Source organism: Glarea lozoyensis (genome assembly GCF_000409485.1).
Source record: "Glarea lozoyensis ATCC 20868 chromosome Unknown GLAREA10, whole genome shotgun sequence".
Classification (NCBI taxonomy): Eukaryota; Fungi; Ascomycota; class Leotiomycetes; order Helotiales; family Helotiaceae; genus Glarea; species Glarea lozoyensis.
Window position 1 is genome coordinate 2,278,434 of NW_007360984.1, and position 19,511 is coordinate 2,297,944.

Sequence of the window (19,511 nt, forward strand, 5' to 3'; positions counted from 1 at the left end):
GATTTCGATGAGAACGATATCGAAATCCAAACAGAAAGCCAACAGATGAGCGACTAGTCATTCAAGCCGATAGATACATCAAAACCACTATCAAAATGTGTAATACCTACTCATTTATTTATAAATGCCTGATCGAGGGGCATGCTCATTGGGGAAAGAATGTTGTCCAAGCCAAATGCGACCGCATGAAAGGGCTTGAACCAGGTGCCGTATGCGAATGCGAAGAAGAAACTCACTACTCCGGCTTGCCTGACGAGCAAACTTTTCGAGGCTGCATTGGAAATATCAAGTGTTTCCTCCAAGCATCTTCACCTCTCCCTGGCACGTCCCTAACACCGTTCTCACTAGAGCAAAACGATTGCTGGGCCCGCAAAATATTAGATGCCCTCGGCGCCATCCCGCGAGACAGTTCGTTCTTTTCCCTACCGGAGCACGAGGGGCGTTATGTCCAACCGAACGATCGTGGGACGTATATATCAAGGCAGCGTCTCCACGAAATGCACATGTACTATATGATGTTGAGTGGCTACCTCCAGAGACGGATGATGCTTAGAGCACAAGAACTGAAGTCGTCAACGACAGAATCGACTGATGTTTTATGGGCTTTTGTTTCATGGACTGATGCTGAGGAACGCGACTTCGAATTATACCAGCAATTCTGTAACAAAATCATTTTATTTGGGACGGATCTGTTCGAGTATAGACTGAGATGGGATATCCCCGGGGAGGAACGACCTCGACTTCTTGAGCTGGTCAAACCCGACGATCTAGATGAAACAAAAAAGGATTGTGTTATTTGCTATTGTCCGCTTGGAAAAGTCACGGTCTTAGATACGGGGACGTGGCAGGAAGAGGCGGTCAAGCTCCCTTGCGGACATGTTTTTGGGGCAACCTGTGTCGCGAGATGTGAATTCCGTGCTTGGGGGGTTCGATGCCCGTATTGTCGAAGCAGGTTCCCCAGGGGGGAGTATAAGTTTCCAGGGGAGGAAGGGGAAGATAGGGTGGGCCCGGGGTTTGTGGAGGTGGATTGGGTGGGACTTGTAGATTGGTGTTTGAATGAAGCTGGGTACGCTGGAGGTGACGAATCATAGTGTATAGAGGGATTTGTTCTAACTTTATAGTATTTAGTTAGTTGTAAATCTTTTAGATATCTTAGGAAAGGCTGAGCGATATGTAACTAAGAGTTTTTAGTTTAGGATTTATAGTACTTGAGAGTAGAAGTTTAGTTAAATTGAAAATTACTAGACTAGCCTAAACTAGGTAGGTTATCCCTTCCAGCGCTTAATAGCACCCTTAAGCTTGCACCCCTCAAAGTAGAGTTATATCTTGTGATTATGTATATGCAGAGTATAATTATTTCAAAAATGAAGACATTCAAAATTTCATGGATCTTCTCATCTAATGTTGGAGTTATTTCAGAATTACTTTTCTAGTAATAAAGGGTTTTAAACTTACTCGTTGACAGGGAATTGGACTATGTGTTGAACAAGAATCAGGGTCCTTTATTCATCTCATTGATTGAAAGTGATCCTTTATTTATTTTTACTTCATTGAGAAAGTGCCTATTGAGGAACCCTATCTCTGACGACAATGAAATGATATCTAAGCAAACAATGGGCATACGAACAAGAAGAACCTAAAGCCATAAAATCATTGACTGGTTCTAAGACTGGGAACTGTACAACAAAACCTTTTATTGACGGCCACACAAAGATTCATAGCCAAAATGTGTCGTCTCTATATCTTTTCTTCTGAATGTCTGATCAATGAATCTCATCACCAACGAGCCATATTCCACCCTACATGCGCTTCCATGACATCAAATCAACTAGGAGCTGTATGTGAATGTGAAGAGTCAATCAAGATGTACAACATTCACGACACAGGATCCTTTCAAGGCTGCATTGGAAACATCAACTGTTATCTCGAAGCCTCATCACCCCTGTCAGACCTGCCCAATCCTGTGCAAGAGCGAGCCCAAAAGGAACGCCGAGCCCGTGAGCTTCTGAAAGCCCTCGCTACCATCCCACACAATAGCTCGTTCTTCGAGATGCCGGCCACAACTTCGTGTATCTCACCAGAGGACCATGCCGAGCTGGAGGCTCACCTTTGGGATCTGTCTGCGCTTTTCAATAGTCGGATGGTCATTAAAGCACTAGAGCTGAAGTCGGGATGGTATAATGGGGCGGACAGACTGTGGAACGATGCTGAACAAAAAGATCTTGATTTGTTCACGGCATTTTGTGTAGCGTTCGAGGACCTCGTGGCGAAGAGGCATGCCTATGGTCTAAGATGGGAATACCCTGACCGTATGAAATACCCTAAAGTCTTTGAGCCCGTCAAGGTGGAGGATCTAGAAGAAGGTAAGGGGGATTGCGTTATTTGCTATTGCCCTCTAGGCAAGCCGACGGTGCTGGATGAGGAAACATGGCAAGAGGATGCGGTCAAGCTGCCCTGTGGACACATTTTTGGGAGTAGGTGTTTACAAAAGTGCGAGTTCAAGGACTGGGGCTTTAGTTGTCCGTATTGTCGGAAGGAGTATGAGAGGGAGAACTGGTGGTTTCCAAGTAAGGAGCCGATAGGACCGCGGTATGAAGAGGTGGACTGGATCCTGCACGTAGGGGAGTATCTTGACGTTCTTGATAATGCTAGAATGGATTTGGAGGACTATTGATGTAGGGTGGGATGAGTTAGTGCTGATTGGCATTGAACTACATTCGTTCTTTCTGGATATAAATATTAAAAGTTTAAATACAAAACTATAGATGTAAAAGTTGACTTAGTTGTGAGTGAGCACGTATCTGAAAAAAGAACTGCTATATTAGCCGAAATTAGATTAGTCGTAACAACAACATTACACCTGTGAAAATGTCAGAGTTCCTGCTTAATTTGTTTGATTGAACCAGAAATAGTCAGCATAGGCTAAGGGTATCAATTCTTTGATCAAAACCGTCAATATCATAAACAAAGCTAACATGACATCTCACGATTGCTTTGTGCCAGACCAACTGGACCTTGAGGACAAATTTTGTTTCACGTATCACGAGTAATTTTAAACATCACAGTGACAATCATCTATAATTCCATTCTCTAGAAACTAATCCACGTTGTTTGACCTGTCTCAGACACTTGCTTTTCACAGCTTGTTCTCAAAGATTGTCGTCCAGAAATGTAGGTTTGAAGATCCAATTGCCATCTTCATCTTCAACCGCTTCCAACTTCGGTACTAGCGGTAACGGCAGATTCAAATGGAGAAGTTGCTTTCTATAGATAATATCAGCTTCTGTAAATTTTAAGAACCAATGGCATCAAAGCCTATGTAGTAAAAAGAAGATATCAAAACTTACAGTTACCACCAGCAGTAGCATCAAAGGTCAAAGCAGTGCTTGCTCCTCCAGCCGCCTTCTTATCCGCAGCGATGTTGTTGTCCAACTTCTTCTGCTCGGCAGCAAGCTTGGCAGCGGTATCTTCACCCTGAGCAGCCTTTGCCATCAACTCGAGCTTAGTAGCGGTAAGCTTCAAGATCTTGTTCTTGGTCTTGCCGTTCTGCGATTTGTTAGCATCCATATCGATCAACGCAGGTCTAGAAACATACCTGAAGAGCAACCTTCTCATCCCCAGTCGCCGCCTCAATCGCCGGGTTGAAAACCGACACCTCGGCATCATTCGCAATATCGTTCACATCTCCCAAGAACGCAAGATCGGCCGCATCCACATTCGCGAGATCATTAACGTCAATTGGCAGCTTAGCAAGTGCCTCAGCCTCTCCATCACCAGCTACACCACCGGAAATGGAAAGCTCGTCGTATGTAGCTGTGCCGAGGACTCCACGTGGTTTAAGCGGAGCGGCAACGGCAAGGGTGGCGATGGCCAAAGTGAAAGCGGCGGAGAAATGCATGTTGAAAAATTGGGTTTTCTGAAAAGAGTGGTGGATTTGGTTGGTAGGGAATGGACGTGGAATAAACAGCGCTGCTGTGTAGTTGGTGAAATGAAAGAGGGAATTAGACAGCACAGCTGATGTTGAAGAGAATGAGAATGAATGATTGATGATGAGAGAAAAACTCGAAGGATTGATGAGGCGTTATATAGGTTCTGAATACATACAAACAATCGTCGACATCTGATGGTATTTTGGGACGGCTGCCAAGCAGTTTCGCAAATCTGCTAGCCTAAACGCTCGTGGGCCTCGTGGTTCCGCAAGCAATTCTCGGTTTGTACATGCCCAGATTTTGGGGATCGCACCATCTTGAGATGAAATCTGCCAAGTTGGTATGTTGTGTTTGGAAATAGGGTCTGCACGTCTTTTGTGGATCGTCTGAAGTTGATGGTTTTTTGGACTTGGCGTGAAAGTGGAGTGGGTTCAGGGGATGCTTTTTGGTCTGTCTTTGGTCTGTGTTGATGATGATGAACTGCGGCCGTTGAACGCTGCGAACGCATGGTACTTACTTATGTTAGAATTTAGTTTATAATTCCCAAAATGTTTCATCCTACTGCTGCGTTGATGCTCCCCTAGTCAATCCATTAATCACCACCTCTCGCCACCTCCCATCAAACTTCTCAACACTCCCACCCACAAAAATACGTCCCAAAGCACCCAGAAACAACCGCCAAGTCGTCGCAGCGTTTAGTTCTGACAGGCATTCTGGTTACGAGTCCTCGTACTCGAGTTCCGACAATCATCTGCCAATATTTCGAAGCTTCGACACATCGCGTTTCCAAAACCTCTTGGCCCAAACCCCAGCGCGTCAAAACCCGCCCATCTGATTTGTGGAATTTATTTTGCGATCTGAATCATCGGAACTTTCTTGAGGTACTGGAGGAAAGTGGTGATGCGTTTGGGATGTTGGACGCTGTGTTTAGTGATCATTTGAAGATCAAAACGTGGGAAGTTAAAAGGAAGAAGAGTGTCACGTGAGGGGTCTGGAAAGGAGGTCGCTTAGGTTGGGTGCCCTTGGAGTATTGTATGGCGGATTGGATTTTGAGGGAGTGGTTTCTTCGTCTGTTATTCGATTCTCATTAGTCTTTCTTAGAACGCTGGTAAGTTGCGAAGTTGAGGAACATTAAAATATACAATAAATGGATATTCTTCAGCTTTTATTATACCTTTCACAATGGGATCTGGACGAACTTTAAGTCTCATTCTTTCCATAAAACGCCAACATATGAATTTGAACTACAGAGATCCCTAATTACGAAGACACTAAACTCCTCAAGGCAATCTATTTATAAAACCAACACTCAAAATTCTTTTCCATACAATACTTTCCTATTCCTTTACTTTCCTACTCAAATCAAGTCTTCTCACACCTCAAGCATCCATACAACCTACATCACCTTATCTGACCCTTAGTATAAGTATCTGCTTGCTTTATTGTGGTTGTATGACTATTGCTCGAAGTAGCTGTGGTGGAAGTCAATGTGATGCCTGACAGCGAGGTGGTGGTCGTCGAAGCAGACGTTGTCGAAGAAGATGCTGTCGAAGCAGATGTTGTAGAAGTCGAGGGTGGATTAGAAGAGGACGTTGTAGAACTCTTCTCATCATATTTATGCGCCGTCATAGAAGACCACACCCATGACAAACTCGACATTTCTGAAGTGACTCGAATCCTCTCAGATTCGAAACTCGCTGTCACATTGACTGAGAAGCTTGAAATCTGGTCTGTGGAGGTGTGATTGTAGGGGCTATCATGGGAAAGGGTGGTAGTTGTGAGGGTTTGGAATGTCGTGCTGGGGCTGGTGGGTTGTTAGTTTGAAAAATGGGAAGGAGGAGTTGGGGATTGTGAGTGCGAGTGAGAAGCTACTTACACAGTAATATTCAGCGGGGCAGTTGGTGTTGTTAAGGCTGAGTAGGAATGAGCAGAAGCGCCTGAGCTGCAAGGAAATGTTGCGACGGGTCTGAAACTCGGGCTTAAATGATCATTTGAGCTTTCTAGGGTCCAATGCGTGCACACATCATGAATCATCGCGGAACTTTCTTTGATAGATGTTAGTTTTGATAATGTTTTGTGGGAGGGAGAACTTACAGTCCTAATGTTGACGAGTTTGAGAATGCGTATGGAGCTGCAGTAGTTGTCGGACGTCCACGTGAGGTTTCGTTGTACTGCGACGAAATTGAGGATGAAGTTTGAGAAGCTTCATGCAATTCAGGATTTACACATCCTGGATTCAAGCTTTCAGATCTTGCATACTTCGGGTATGCCAATAACAAGGTAATAGCATTTAACCACATACTGAAAGGATAGTTGATGTTGATGTTAATATCACTGGATCTGAGAACAAATGTGTCGTGCTGAGTATTATGACTTCAATTTATGTCAATCTCCTGGATGAAAGTACTTTTGAGATGTTGGGAAGCATTATAAGCAAAATAGGTTGAATGAAATGACTGGGAATATTGCTTGTGAATGACTTGTAGCAAACAATCGATTTGTTGCTTTAAGCACTGAATATATGAAAATGATATATCGGGAAGTCACAATGAATCCTTGCTCACCTCGATGCCAACACCCACTAACTCACTTCCGCAAATTTTTGAAAGCGCAAATCCTCTATCGAGGTCAAAAATATCATATTATGGGTCACGCTTTGTGAGTGACTCCCATCCTGGCAGACGTGACTGAATTTCTTTTGGAAGCAAACACACTGTAACTCAGAAGACTAATTTTAAGACACACAGAAACAAACAAAATTTCAATTTCGTGAAATTAGATCAAAACGCTATATGAACTCAACTCTAGTAGCTAGGAGATTGGTTTACTTGTGGGGGTTATTGGAGCTGCAGTCGTGGTATCCGGACCTTTGATCCCATGCCACCGTTCTCGGCTAACCTTCTATACTTCTCAAAAACACTCTCGCATTCCCAACAACGCGACTAATTTATGAAATTATCTTTATAATTTGAGACCCGATACTCGGGGATCCCACATCATTGTCAGCTGCGGTAACGAGCTGCCTACTATTTTTCCATCTCGGACCCGATACTTGCGGTTACAACGTTGATTATGGAGTGAAACTTTTGCTCTTTCGAGAGGAGGAAGATATCGGGTTAAGATTGTCAGAGGATCGCGTGGTGGGCATGACAGATTATGTGGGCTTGGTTTCAGAGAGGATTGAAGGGGTAGTGGTGGTTTGTAAGGCCGTATTGAGACTGTGGGCAGTCAGTATCGAAGGGGTTGAGCTGAAGGGGAAGGTGTACCTAAGCGGTCGTATTCCACATTACTAAACTTGAAGATGTGTCTGTGATTGGGCTTGGTTTGGGACATGGGACAGTTTGGGGTGTTGCGCTTGTGTTCAAATAATCGTTTGAAGGCTCTGGGGGAGGAAGTACGCAAATGATACGTGTTGGGATATCAGGTCTATGAAAAGTTAGATTATAACTATAAGTATTCACGAGAACTTACGTGCTTGCCGCTGTTGTTGAATTTAACCGCATAGTAGAAGTTGTTGAAGAAGACATTGGACCTCCATTTGAGGAGCTAGAAGCGGTGGTTCGAGATGAACTTGTTAAGCTTGAAGAACCTGTGGAAGAAGTTTTGACGGCTGTACTTGATGAGATTTTAGAAGAGGTTGTAGGTGGAGCTGTTGGGCTTAGCGATGAGCTTGGAATGGTTGGTTTGACGCCCACAAGATTGGATATGACGGGAATGTCGGGCATGATAGGTATGGCATTAGCAAGCCAACTCGCAAACGGTTGCTCTGCTGGTACTGTAGTGACTTTCGTTACTAATACGTCGGGTCTATAGAGTGTTAATTTATGTAACTCGACGGCCGGTGAGTAGGTACTTTGTGAAGGTTGAGAATACTAGTGGCGTTGTAGGTGTTACCATTTCTCTAAAATCTATCAATATATGTAATTGATAAGATCTTGAGTACTTACGCCATTACCACGAACGTCGTGGTTGGAGGAATCGTTACAGTTCCTGGGGGTGGAGGATCACTCCTTGGAATCAAGATAGCCGCCTTAGCACACAGCAAACATAAAAACCCCACCAGGGAAATAGTCTTTAGAAACATGTTGCGGATGCCAATCCACTCGACTACAATTCTAGTATTCTCAGGCGTTGGAATGAATGAGTAAGACCTAAAACTAGCGCTCCGAAGTATTCTATTCAGTTGGTAAAAGGATACTGGCTAGGCCAAAACACAGTGATAGACGCAACCGGAGTCTCGAGATTGTTTGTTTGTGACAGTGACCAAATAATGGGATTACTGGCTTTTTGGTCAAGATGTTATCGATTCATTTTTCCTTTTGCGGGAGTCATACATCGGTTGCCGACCGAGCCCTGCTTCACTATTCCCTAAGTCGGAAGTGGAAGTATATGTACTTCATTACTCACTTGACTAACGAGACAAGACATAGACAAATCAGTCATTTGTATACAGCATTGTTAATGTGATAATTAAGCGAATAATCATGTTACCTGAACCGTACAGTACGCTGCCTTCCGAGTCGAAATCGCTTACTCGTCAGTAAACCGCATAAATTCTCATTCCGAATCACATTGTCGGCCCGCCCTTTGTTAAAACTCGCTTCTTGTTTATCTCTATCTAGATACTAAATTTGTAGTCTGGAAAATCAACTTCCTACTACAGCCACATCTCCCACTCAAGCCAACGAATCGGTCCTAACTGAGACTCAATCGCATAAGTCTTGACAGGACATACATCTCTCCCCATTCTAATCGCAAACCTATCAAGAACCGCATCATAATTCTTCTCTTGTCTCTCAAACTCCTTCTGAAAAGCCATTTCCTGGTGTTCCCGCAATCGTTCAATCATGACCTTGCTGTTATCTGAACTCTCCAACTTCCAATTCACCATCAGCTTTTGAAGCTCTTCATCCGTACATGATTCAAACGGATTATTCTCCTCCAACTCCTCTTTCTTTTCAAGTATCGCACTACCAGCCAATCTCATAGCGAGCAACTTCCCATACTTAGCACCCTCCTCAATATTCCCCGTATCGCGATCAACATCATCGTTCCGCTCCAACAGCTGAACCAAATACTGCTTATCGCCTTTCACCCTCCTCACAAGACGATTTGACAACATCTGAGACAGCACTTTCTTCGTCTTAGCCTCATAATTCGCAGGGTTTTTCTCGAGTAGTTCAATCATTTCGATGCGAGTTTTAGGTAGCTCGAGACCACGATCCTGGACGAGTCTGATTAGTTTTGAGTTGTCCTTCGTGTTATAGTTTATCCCATCTTCGCTGAGTGACGTACGTGCATCTTTGTAAAGTGGGTTTGGAGAGATGATGTTGCTACCGCTAGCGCTACTCTGTGCCTGGGCGATTAGAGCTTCTTTTCGCGACTTGCTTAGGCGGTATATTAAATCATCTCTTGATCCTCCGTAAGGGATGTGCTCTTTTTTGGCCATGTCGACGAGTTCCGCCGTTTTATACTTCGTATAGTCAACTTCTTGTCCGTCAGGCATTCTGTTTGGAAACATCATTGGTGGGACTTGAGGGTCGATAATTGGTAAATTCTTCCACTGATCCTTTCGCTGTTGTTCTTCTCTTGCGAGGGCTTCATCCACATCCACAGTGTGACCGATTCGCTCTTCCAAATCCGTCATCAAAGTATCACGCTCGGCTTCTGCATCATCAAGATCTTTTTGAAGACCATCATAGTGCTGGTCTATAAGCCTTTTCAACATCGCAGGTCTGGTATTCGACGTTCTTACTGGCTCATCCCACATCAGTGGCGATTGCCTTCCCTGTAACAGCGATCGAAGTTCGTTGTCATCCTTATCTATGTATGGCGACTTTTTTATAAGCTTCTCCTGTTCGGCAACAAGCCTCTTCATAATCCAGTTGAATGCCCAAATGTGAGCATACAGTTCAGATTCTCCCTGATCTCCAGTATCTCGGTCCACATCGTCATCAAGCACCAACCTATGAATCTTGTCTGCATTCCCTCCATAATCAACTTTGTCGAGCTTGCGTCGATGAAGCATTATTGTGAGGTCTTTGTTTTTGGTGTGGTAGTTTGCCGGACAGGAATTCAGTTGTGCAATCATTTCTTCACGTGTAGTGGCTGGTTCCAAGTCCCTGTCAGGAAGGATCGTGCGTAGCTTTCCATTGTCTTTAGTTTCGTAGTCTATCCCGTCCTGACTATGAGCCCCAAAACGTAACTTGAATAAAACGGGTGAGGGAGTCTTGGCTTGTGGTGGTGAAGAGTGTTCTTGTTGTTGTGTTGATGAATCCTCTTCATCTTCTCCTTCCTGCTCCGCTTCCACTAGAGACTTTATGAGTGGCTCCCAATAACCCGCGATTGGCGGCCCTAACGCTCGCGCATAGTGACATAGACGGAACTTCCGTTTCTTTGGTTTGGGTTTGGGCTTTGGTTCCATTCGATCATTCTTATTTTTCTTTGGGTTTATGGGACTGGCTTGTGGGACTGGCTTGCGACGCGTTGGCATCAACCTCGGATAATGGTCTCTTGGAACGAGGCATCGCTATTTGACATTCGGTTGATTAATTTTAATTGTAGAGCGGACTTCTGTATTCAATTGAGCAGTTTGAGAAAAAGTTTCCTATTAGATACTTCACGATGAGATATTCAGAATTGATTGAGGAAATGTTTATTTACTTTGTTGATTCTAGTGCGACGCGACTGATCAACATGATGACGTCGGTGCCGCGAAACCCCTCCCTCGAACCCCCCTTGCTTGTTCGCTAATCCCTAGTAAGTTCGTAATAAAATACACAATTTTTGAGTACGAAAAGCATGAAGTGATCAGAGCAGAAAATTTGACCTTGGTTCCGTGAGAAAACCCAGATACGTTAGATAAATCTGAAGCAAGGATAGTGACTTGAATGAGCCCTTGTTTAAACAAGATTGTTGTGCTAGGCTATGAATTCCGTATCAGCCCTATACAAGTCCTCTAATGATATCTTATTGTCATATATGAAGAGAATTACGCGAATAAATATTAAGCGGAGCAATTGGGGGATGAAAACAGTAGAACGACCGACTATCGCTTGATTCCGAAGCTTCGTCCCAAATTTCTTCGTCAGTGACTGACAACTCTTCGCATCTCGTCTGTTCACACAACAAAATCCTTAGGTCACTGTACTCCTGAATAGTCCAATATCGAACTCGTGTAGCAGGGGATATACGATTCGCAACTCCGAAAAGGAGTCCGAAGCGAGAACTTTAAGCGAGATATCAACCTCTGAGCCCATTGTGCTACCATCAAACCAAGACAGTATGAATCATTGGCCTAATTGACTTAATTGAATTTAGCCTACCCTCGTAAACGTTTGAGATGTCAAATTCTATTCGTCTGTCGTGCAAGAGTATTTACGTTGTCCGGGCCCGAGTGTCGGACATCCGCGGTGGAAGCGTGAGATAATAATAACACCACAGGACTTGATCTGCCCATAATTACTCTCGAGTATTAATCCAACGAAGCAAAGAAGTGACAATTGATTTTCTCATCCTTCCAGTATAGTGATATCACCTTCGAAATTCAATTTACATAAAAACTTAGTGCGGATATACGAAGCAGACGGCGAAACAAATCTCAGAGACTCACTCAACATGGCGCAAAACGGGACAAAAATGAATGGAGCCACCAATGGCCATAAAACAACAGAAAAGAAAACAAGTTGGATCCTAGGAGACAAATTCGAAGCACGAATGCCCCACCACGATGGCATCAAAGCGTTATGGGAGACAAAATGGAAGTTCCCAGTAAGTACCCCGAAAACCTACAGTCCAGATTTACTGACACTCCTCAGTGTAGCAAAAGCGTCTACCCATTCCACGACGGCCAATTCGAAGATTTCGAACCCGTCTTCGAACATCTCATCAAGGTACCTACTCACCCAACCCTTTCCCTCACTTAACCTCGCTAACAAATCTCTAGAACAACATAAACGACGGCTACGGCGACGCCTACACCGAAGCCTTCTTCCCCATCGCCGAAAAGCTCACACGTCAAGCCGACGACCTCGCCGCCTACAAAAACCACACCGCAGCATCAGAACTGTACCTCCGCGCCGCATGTCTCTACCGCATCGCTCGCTTCCCACACATCACTGCGTTCCCGGAGGTGAGTTCGGCAGTGAAATGGAAAGCGTGGGAGGCGCAGAAGGATGTATATATGCGAGCTGGCAAGAACTGGGAGGTGCCGATGGAAGAGGTGGATGTGCCGTTTGCAGATAAGCAAGGAGCGGATAGGGATGTGATACCCGTGTACATCCGCGTGCCAGAGGCGGCGAGGAAGGGAGGGGAGAAAGCGCCTGTGGTTATGTTGTTCACGGGACTTGATGGGTATCGTCCTGATAACACGCAACGCAGTGATGAGTTTCTGAAGAGAGGTTGGGGGAGTGTGATTGTAGAGGTTCCAGGCACGGCGGATTGTCCGGCTGATCCAAGTGATCCAGAGAGTACGGATCGGTTGTGGACGAGTCTGCTGGGGTGGATGGGGAAGAGCGGGTCTTTTGATATGAAGAGGGTTATGGTGTGGGGGTTGAGTACTGGTGGGTATTATGCTGCGAGGATTGCTCACACACATCGAGAGGCGCTTAGAGGCAGTGTTGCTCAAGGTGCTGGAACGCATTACTTCTTCAAGAGAGAATGGTTGGAGAAGGCTGATGGGCATGAGTACCCGTTTGCGTAAGTACCCGTGTGTGACTCGTAAGAAGAAAGCTGATTCGATAGATTGGGACCGGCCATTTCGCTTAAACATGGTTACACGGATTATGAGAAGTATATGGACGAGGCGGCGAGCAAATTCTCTCTGCTCGAGACGGGGATTTTGGATAAACCTTCGACCAGGCTGCTCTTCATCAACGTGAGTGAGCACACGTCACCTCTAGGACACGCACTGACAATTTAGGGCGTTGACGATGGTCTCATGCCAATTGAAGACTCCATGCTGCCTTTTGAGTACGGAACCCCCAAAGAAGCAAGGTATGTGCGACATAAATATCAACGTCTTGCCTTGGCTAACCTTGCTTCAGATTCTTCCAAAAGGCCCTGCACATGGGTTATCCAGCGGCGAATGCCTCAGTGTATCCGTGGATGGAAAGTGTCATGGCAGGCTAAGCAGATTTTCGTACATTAAATTGATGTTCAGCTTAGAAGGACTATAATGTTTATATCGTTATATATAACAGCCAGGGTATCATCGTCCAAACGCAATCCACACTCACATCAGGTTATATACTAAATAATATACTGCTTGTTCGGTTGACCTTGGGACAGATTCACAACATTGAAACCCTTCCTTAATACTGATAATAATATCGTGTCCCAGGTGGATCCAGCAGATCAATCGCATTCTGCCTTCCTTGTGCTTGCAACTGCAATTTCACCTTATTTGCATCAATAAGTTCCTGCGTACGATTTCTCGCAGCCGCACTCATTCTCCGAACACGCTCTACCAGTTCTTGTGGCGGCGTCGCCGGCCAAAGATTCCTCGGTATATCGCCTAACTCTCTCCAAACCCCATAATGTCGCAATATCATATTCATCCTGCTCAAACCTAATGGTGTCGCGTCGGAGAAGAGCTCAATGAAGGTGAGCTCTATAAAGCCGATAGGCGTGAGCATCGGCATTTTCCCCTCCGATAGAGGTGGCATCTGGGACGGAGCAATGTTGCGCGTTTGGAGTCGATGGTCGATGCCAAAGTTCTCGTATGTGAGGCGGAGTTCGAAATCTGCGAGGTCTTGTGGGTTGTAGCCGGGTCGCTGGAGTAGGTTCTTCTTCCCTGTGCAATCTAATTAGCTTTGCTCACTATATATGGCTACTTGTCACGTACAAACGTCTTCCTCAAGTCGGTATTGCTGCACATCAAGGTACCCTGAATATTGTTCCGGGGATAGAAATCCAGTCCGTGCTGTGTCTATCCGGTCAAAGACCGCAGTCAACATAGTCCTTAGAAAGGGGGATGGCGTTCCGGCCGTTTGTAATGTCTGCCATTGTGTTGGCGTCCCTAGCACAGCTTGAGTTGGAGTATAAAATCGGTCTCCGGTGGAGGATTGCTGGAGAGGGGGATTGGCATAAGGGTTCTCCGCGAGGGGTGGAGTAGGTAATGGCGGTTGAATGGAAGGCTGTGGTGTCGTGTTGATGGGTTGAAGGGGAATCGAATATGGGTTCCCTGATAGATGCGCTGGAGGAGGAGCATTTTGGACATGCTGATTGTTGGTTTGGTTTGGTACTTGGTGTGTCGGTGTATCGACTTGATAGGAAGGAGATGGTGTATAGGCACCTGGAGGAGGTACTGCTTGATACTGTGGCTCGGCTTGAGTAGCTGTCGGTTGGTATATGGGTTCTTGCAAGACTGGCTGTGTGACTTGAGGTGTAGGGGGTAGTCCTGAATGAGATGGTAAAGAGCTGGACTGGTGCCGGGGAGGAAGGGAAGGGGGCGCGATAAGAGGTCTCCTTCTCACAAGAGGGTTCGTGATAGGCACTGAAGGCTGCTTCAACTTGCTGAGATTCGCAAAGTTGTGACCTGAAGTCGCAAAGAGAACGGTATCGTGAGATACCCGATGCGCCAGGCTAGCTTTACCCACCACGAAGCAACTAGCGCAAAGGTCATACGAAGTACATTCTTGACATTGTATTCGAGCTTTTGCGGCGGGGATGGGCTCCGAACAAATGATACAGATGTACAAGGACATACTTAGAGAAATATAATATATACAAAGGTTCCACTTGGAGACCTGGAGCTGAGCTGAAGACCAATGTTGAGCTTGGAGGGGTTCAGAGACATGCGCCTTGGCAGGTTTAGAATTGGTCTAGATCCGCCCCCACTAGCCCGGGCCATAATGGCAGATTTAGGCTCGCTCCGGGGAAGCGGGCGTCCATTCTTCTGGACAGATGTTCTGTATTGCCTCTTCGGCACTAAAACATGGTAATGAGCGTTGAATATTTGTTCAATCAGGTCAACCCAGCTCGGAAAATTCTGTTTATTATTCTCGAAAAATAATTTTTAATACCCTCATTTGAAATTGTTCAGCAAAAGACCATTTCATCTGGTATGAGATGATTCAATTAAAAGACTACCTGTCAATAGTGGGTCGTGAACATTTCTTGGGACTTTATAAGCTTAATTAAGCGGGGCAATTTTTTTTTGATTTATAGGTGAAATAGAATCAGTTATCACTCTATATTAAAGGTCACAAGTCCTCGTTGATCAAGCAAATATTTAGTGGTTTAATTTTTTCAATTAATTATTTACGAACCGCTACGTTCCCATTTCAATCTAGGTAAAATCAATCGTAAAGCATCACGTTGTGGCATTAATGTAAGTAAACTCAGTACATGATGTACAATGCTGATAGAAAAGCCAAGGATGAGAAGTGTCCGAAGTGTCCGACTGTGCGATTGTTTTTGTAACAGAATATCAATATCTCAGATTCTAGTAGCCTTTCAAAGATTAAATATCATGCCAACAGCTGATAAATATCCAGGTTTGTGAGCAATGCCTAGTTTGTCACTAAACTGGCATTGTCATCTCCGAGTCCAACCGACCAAAAGTCCCATCACAATAGAGCGTAGAAAATGTACAGTTATTATCCAGTATATCCAGCTCAATACCCTCCAAAATACCATTACCAAACTCCGTTATCCATTCAGATTTCCCTATCCTATCTCCCACTCCCACCCATATATGCAGGCAATCCATTTACATTATCCCCCACACCCATTTCATTTACAAAAGATGCGGCCACGAACTTCGTTCCATCATAAGTATACGTCTGACCTGGGACCGGGGTCATATTATGCTGACTATATTGCGGTGGACCGTAAATTCCCTGAGGCATTGGTTGCTGTGTTGTTTGCCACTGCTGATGTGTTTGAGGATTTGGCCATTGTTGTGGTTGCGGTGCGTTAAACGCGGTTCCTCTGTTGTATTTATTCATGTTCCAGATTATGACGGTCCATAGAAGTAGGAGGAAGGATGATGATCTGTGAGAAAGATGGTTAGAATTCATGGGTTTGCTTCACTTAAACGTTTAAAGCTCAGCAAAGGCAATGAAATTAAGTGTATAAGAAGCCAAAACAACTCACAAACAGCCAGCCAATCCCGCCGCCAACGCCAGCGAGTACTCCCTTCCCGTCACATTATTCCCCCTCAACGTAAGTACCTCTCCAAACCTGTCCACGCCCAGCGTCGCAGCCGCACATACCATAACAATGGTATGCACAACCACCATCTCCAGTGGATTGATTTTCTTCCATTTCATGAACCGACACTGCAGACAAGACTGTAACCAAGCTACTATGGCGGTAGTCATGGCGAGCCCGTAGCGAATGGGGTAGAACTCTGATCTGATGCTGGTTAAGTAACATACCCAGCCGAAAAACGCGGTGGTGAAGATAACATAGGGTATGAAGATGTGAGATGTTACGCTGGGGAGGGGGGAGATTGAGGATCGCATTCTGAGGAACATCTTGATTATGACTTTGGAATTGGCTCTGGGAATCTGATGATAGAGAGACACGAAGGAGTATAAGAGTTGTTGACAGGCACGCGAACGGGCTGTGAGAGCCTCGTCTTTTGCGTGACATCCCCGCGCAGAGCCAAGATGATGCTGGTATGCTGCGCCATGATTGAACGTTTTGATCTAATCCAATCATTTACCAAAACTTCTATGATTTATCCTTTTGCACAGCCTCAGGTAACAATACCATAATGATGAAGAAGTGTATGTGTGAGAAAGGCATGTGAGCAGGAATGCCTGTGGTAGCAACGTTTCGTAACAGTATCCAATTTGACTCCTCTTCTTCAGGTTGAATTCGAATGTCCATACCTGGACACCGGGTAGCGACTGATCGGCACCCTAACCAATCAATTCTTAACCTTCGTAATAATCTTTAAAGATTATGAGCGGTATTTGAGTTGAGTCGCAACATCTAGCATGCAATGGCTAATTTTCTGTTCCCAAAACAAGACAGCATAATAACTTGATATCCAGCTCACCAGAGAGACGATCCTCAATGAGGTACAGGATATAGATGTTATACTAATGAACTTCCTTAGGCCATAGAACAACCGAATCCCGAAAGACAACTTAGATGTCTTCTGAAATTAGAAGTTTCTTTATAATTCAAAAAGCTGTATCGACATCACTACTTTCATGAAACTCTAAACCAACCCTATCATTGAGGAGGTAACAAAAGATCTCGCGTATCCATCTTAGATATGTGTCGAATCACTAAATGCGTGCATCAAATTACGCGCAGAATCAACATGTGACCATAAAATTCTCGAACCTTATCTTCATTAGTCGGCTACCAGTGTTGATTGGTGTTAGAAGTTGGCCAATGTTGTGACTGTGGTGGTTGTATGGCAGAAGTATTGAAAGGAGATCCTCCGTAGTAATTCCTTTTAGTCCAGATTATGACTGACCAAACAATGGTCATGAACGAGAAAAACCTGCAACATCAATGGTTAGAACCCTCACGTTACTTCGTGGAACTCAACCGACTCTTAGTTGAAGCAGGGGTAAGATACGTTATACTCGAATACACTTACAAATTAGCAGCCAAGCCTGCTCCCAAGGCTACTGAATACTCCCTGCCCCGTACCTCCTCTCCCCTAAGCGTAAGGACTGCCCCAAAATGCCTCAATGCCAGAGTGACACCTGCAAAAATCATGATGATCGTATGCGCAACCACCATCTCAACCGGATTCACTTTTTGTCGTCTCAAGAAGTAACATTGCACACAAGACTGAATGAATGCTACTACCGCAGCTGTAATTGCGAGTGAGTATCTTGTGACATCGAATCTCACACAGGCCTCGTCAAAACTTTCAGGAGTATCCCAAAACCAGTCAATAGAAGTGTCGAAGTCGCATTGAGGATTGAAAGATTTCGCCTTGATTGTGATCAAGAAGCTCACCCAGCCGAGGAAAGCAGTTGTAAATAAAACATACAAAACGAAAATGCGTGAAGTCCAGCCTGATGAAGGGCCCGCAGAGTTAGACCTGGTTTGAAACATCCTGACTTCGACTTTGTAAGTGCTGCAACCACAGTCGGCTGCGAAAACCTCGAAACAAAAGAAAGGAATGGTTGACGAGCTCTTGGTAAGATAAATATTTAATCTGAGAGGCTCTTGTTTCTTGTGTAACATCCCCGCTTTCAGCCTGCGATGTGCTGCGCCATCGTCGAACGTTTTGATCCAATCTTAGTCATTTCCACAAGCCTCTGCAATATATATCTTAGCACTGCCTCAGTGAAGAGTATTATTTGGCTGGATGTAGTGTGTATTGGTGGAAAGGAAAAAAGATCATGTGAAGGGTGATAATTAGGCATGATAGCGGCTGATTGTGATATCTGGCCGAAGTCCTGATCCAGGCTGGAGCTGAAAAAACTATATGTTGGAGACAAACAGTAATGAACATCGTGACATTCGCTCTCGAACACTCGTTCTGAAATTTCTGCAAACATGCTTCCCGATCGTTGAGCTACCCACTGTGTTTTCTATCCCAATGCAAATTTTCGTGCTCCAACTTGACAGTTTGAATCCAGGACACTGGTACAGAGATTTTAATTTCTGCTTCTATTCAGTTCGCATAGATCACTTTATACTAAAAGGAAATCTGTAGGAAGAGTCTCGTGCTCTCGCGCTTTCTTGACGACCATACCGAACATTACCTCTGGTACAACGCAAGGCCCAATGATACTCGCTTCAATAGTAGAGCCTTGCAACTGCGGATCGATATTTGGGTCGGTTGGGCGAAGTACAAAAGGTAGCTTGCTCCCAAGAAATACTGCTACGTAATCTCCCAGAGAAGTCTTTGCAGTAACTTAACAGCTCGTTCCGGTATTTGTGATGCCAGTTTTGGTCTTGTGTTGTCGGGGGTCGAATGGTGCTTCACGTAGAGGCACTCTCCCTTCCCGCCTCGCTTCCATATATTCCTCGTCTTCTTCGTCATTGAGTTGCGGAAGTGTGAAAATCATGTTAATGTCACAGGCAGAATGTTCATGGCCCCGAGTAACAGTGCACATGATGTAGCCGTGAGCGCGAAGAAGATCTTTCTCATTAAACGACTGAGGCTCTAAATTAGAATCCGCCGGCTGCCATCTTTAAAAGAGGGAGTCCCAGGGTTTACTAACAGAAATTTGTTCAAGGGGGACGCGCCAATCTCGCACCCAGTATGGCAAATCTTCATCTGATACCGTACTGCGGTGCGTGAGTAAGGCAGCTAGAATAGCGAAATTCCGATCCCGGTTGATGAAATATTTGACAGCATCCTGATATACTTCAGATAGCGACTTGGAGTAATCAATTAGGAACCAAGGTGTTCTTTTATTCCACATCAATATGTCTGCTAACATCATCGCAACCGGCTCATTAAAAGAGATAATGAAAGGCAAATGTCTGACACATTTTGAGGAGCTCTCGTATTGGAGGCAAAAGATCTCCTTCGAAGAGGGATGCCATGTATTTGCCCTCGGATAGATACTACACCAGCTAATGTCAACCATCGAAGGGTTTAATCAAGGGTGTTGGGGTTCGCGGTACTCGAGAATGTCTGGCGCCACT

At 44.8% G+C, this 19,511-nt stretch overlaps 11 protein-coding genes across 11 annotated transcripts; 4 read left to right on the forward strand and 7 right to left on the reverse strand.

Annotated features, from left to right (window-relative positions):
• Positions 1 to 95: 95 nt before the first annotated feature.
• On the forward strand, positions 96 to 1,091 carry GLAREA_05774 (RING/U-box; the record flags this gene model as incomplete). Its single annotated transcript, XM_008079063.1, has 1 exon — positions 96 to 1,091. The coding sequence occupies one exon, from the start codon at positions 96 to 98 to the stop codon at positions 1,089 to 1,091; it is 996 nt and encodes a 331-aa protein (XP_008077254.1).
• Positions 1,092 to 1,864: 773 nt separating this feature from the next.
• On the forward strand, positions 1,865 to 2,674 carry GLAREA_05775 (RING/U-box; the record flags this gene model as incomplete). Its single annotated transcript, XM_008079064.1, has 1 exon — positions 1,865 to 2,674. One exon carries the CDS (start codon positions 1,865 to 1,867, stop codon positions 2,672 to 2,674), a length of 810 nt encoding a protein of 269 aa, XP_008077255.1.
• A 530-nt stretch (positions 2,675 to 3,204) lies between these two features.
• GLAREA_05776 (uncharacterized protein) lies at positions 3,205 to 3,898 on the reverse strand (the record flags this gene model as incomplete). The annotated part of the gene is made up of 3 exons (XM_008079065.1): positions 3,205 to 3,260; positions 3,348 to 3,546; positions 3,596 to 3,898. The coding sequence occupies 3 exons, from the start codon at positions 3,896 to 3,898 to the stop codon at positions 3,205 to 3,207; spliced, it is 558 nt and encodes a 185-aa protein (XP_008077256.1).
• Positions 3,899 to 5,330: 1,432 nt separating this feature from the next.
• Positions 5,331 to 6,229, reverse strand: GLAREA_05777 (uncharacterized protein; the record flags this gene model as incomplete). Its single annotated transcript, XM_008079066.1, has 3 exons — positions 5,331 to 5,733; positions 5,806 to 5,970; positions 6,024 to 6,229. 3 exons carry the CDS (start codon positions 6,227 to 6,229, stop codon positions 5,331 to 5,333), a joined length of 774 nt encoding a protein of 257 aa, XP_008077257.1.
• A 966-nt stretch (positions 6,230 to 7,195) lies between these two features.
• On the reverse strand, positions 7,196 to 8,013 carry GLAREA_05778 (uncharacterized protein; the record flags this gene model as incomplete). The annotated part of the gene is made up of 3 exons (XM_008079067.1): positions 7,196 to 7,355; positions 7,401 to 7,736; positions 7,877 to 8,013. The coding sequence occupies 3 exons, from the start codon at positions 8,011 to 8,013 to the stop codon at positions 7,196 to 7,198; spliced, it is 633 nt and encodes a 210-aa protein (XP_008077258.1).
• Positions 8,014 to 8,586: 573 nt separating this feature from the next.
• On the reverse strand, positions 8,587 to 10,422 carry GLAREA_05779 (SAP; the record flags this gene model as incomplete). Its single annotated transcript, XM_008079068.1, has 1 exon — positions 8,587 to 10,422. One exon carries the CDS (start codon positions 10,420 to 10,422, stop codon positions 8,587 to 8,589), a length of 1,836 nt encoding a protein of 611 aa, XP_008077259.1.
• A 1,124-nt stretch (positions 10,423 to 11,546) lies between these two features.
• Positions 11,547 to 13,058, forward strand: GLAREA_05780 (alpha/beta-Hydrolase; the record flags this gene model as incomplete). Its single annotated transcript, XM_008079069.1, has 6 exons — positions 11,547 to 11,699; positions 11,747 to 11,821; positions 11,875 to 12,626; positions 12,672 to 12,804; positions 12,850 to 12,923; positions 12,974 to 13,058. The coding sequence occupies 6 exons, from the start codon at positions 11,547 to 11,549 to the stop codon at positions 13,056 to 13,058; spliced, it is 1,272 nt and encodes a 423-aa protein (XP_008077260.1).
• A 182-nt stretch (positions 13,059 to 13,240) lies between these two features.
• Positions 13,241 to 14,781, reverse strand: GLAREA_05781 (uncharacterized protein; the record flags this gene model as incomplete). Its single annotated transcript, XM_008079070.1, has 3 exons — positions 13,241 to 13,722; positions 13,774 to 14,602; positions 14,659 to 14,781. 3 exons carry the CDS (start codon positions 14,779 to 14,781, stop codon positions 13,241 to 13,243), a joined length of 1,434 nt encoding a protein of 477 aa, XP_008077261.1.
• Positions 14,782 to 15,604: 823 nt separating this feature from the next.
• GLAREA_05782 (uncharacterized protein) lies at positions 15,605 to 16,255 on the reverse strand (the record flags this gene model as incomplete). The annotated part of the gene is made up of 2 exons (XM_008079071.1): positions 15,605 to 15,926; positions 16,029 to 16,255. The coding sequence occupies 2 exons, from the start codon at positions 16,253 to 16,255 to the stop codon at positions 15,605 to 15,607; spliced, it is 549 nt and encodes a 182-aa protein (XP_008077262.1).
• A 1,121-nt stretch (positions 16,256 to 17,376) lies between these two features.
• On the forward strand, positions 17,377 to 17,679 carry GLAREA_05783 (uncharacterized protein; the record flags this gene model as incomplete). The annotated part of the gene is made up of 1 exon (XM_008079072.1): positions 17,377 to 17,679. One exon carries the CDS (start codon positions 17,377 to 17,379, stop codon positions 17,677 to 17,679), a length of 303 nt encoding a protein of 100 aa, XP_008077263.1.
• A 1,093-nt stretch (positions 17,680 to 18,772) lies between these two features.
• Positions 18,773 to 19,303, reverse strand: GLAREA_05784 (uncharacterized protein; the record flags this gene model as incomplete). The annotated part of the gene is made up of 2 exons (XM_008079073.1): positions 18,773 to 19,015; positions 19,082 to 19,303. The coding sequence occupies 2 exons, from the start codon at positions 19,301 to 19,303 to the stop codon at positions 18,773 to 18,775; spliced, it is 465 nt and encodes a 154-aa protein (XP_008077264.1).
• Between the last annotated feature and the right edge of the window lie 208 nt (positions 19,304 to 19,511).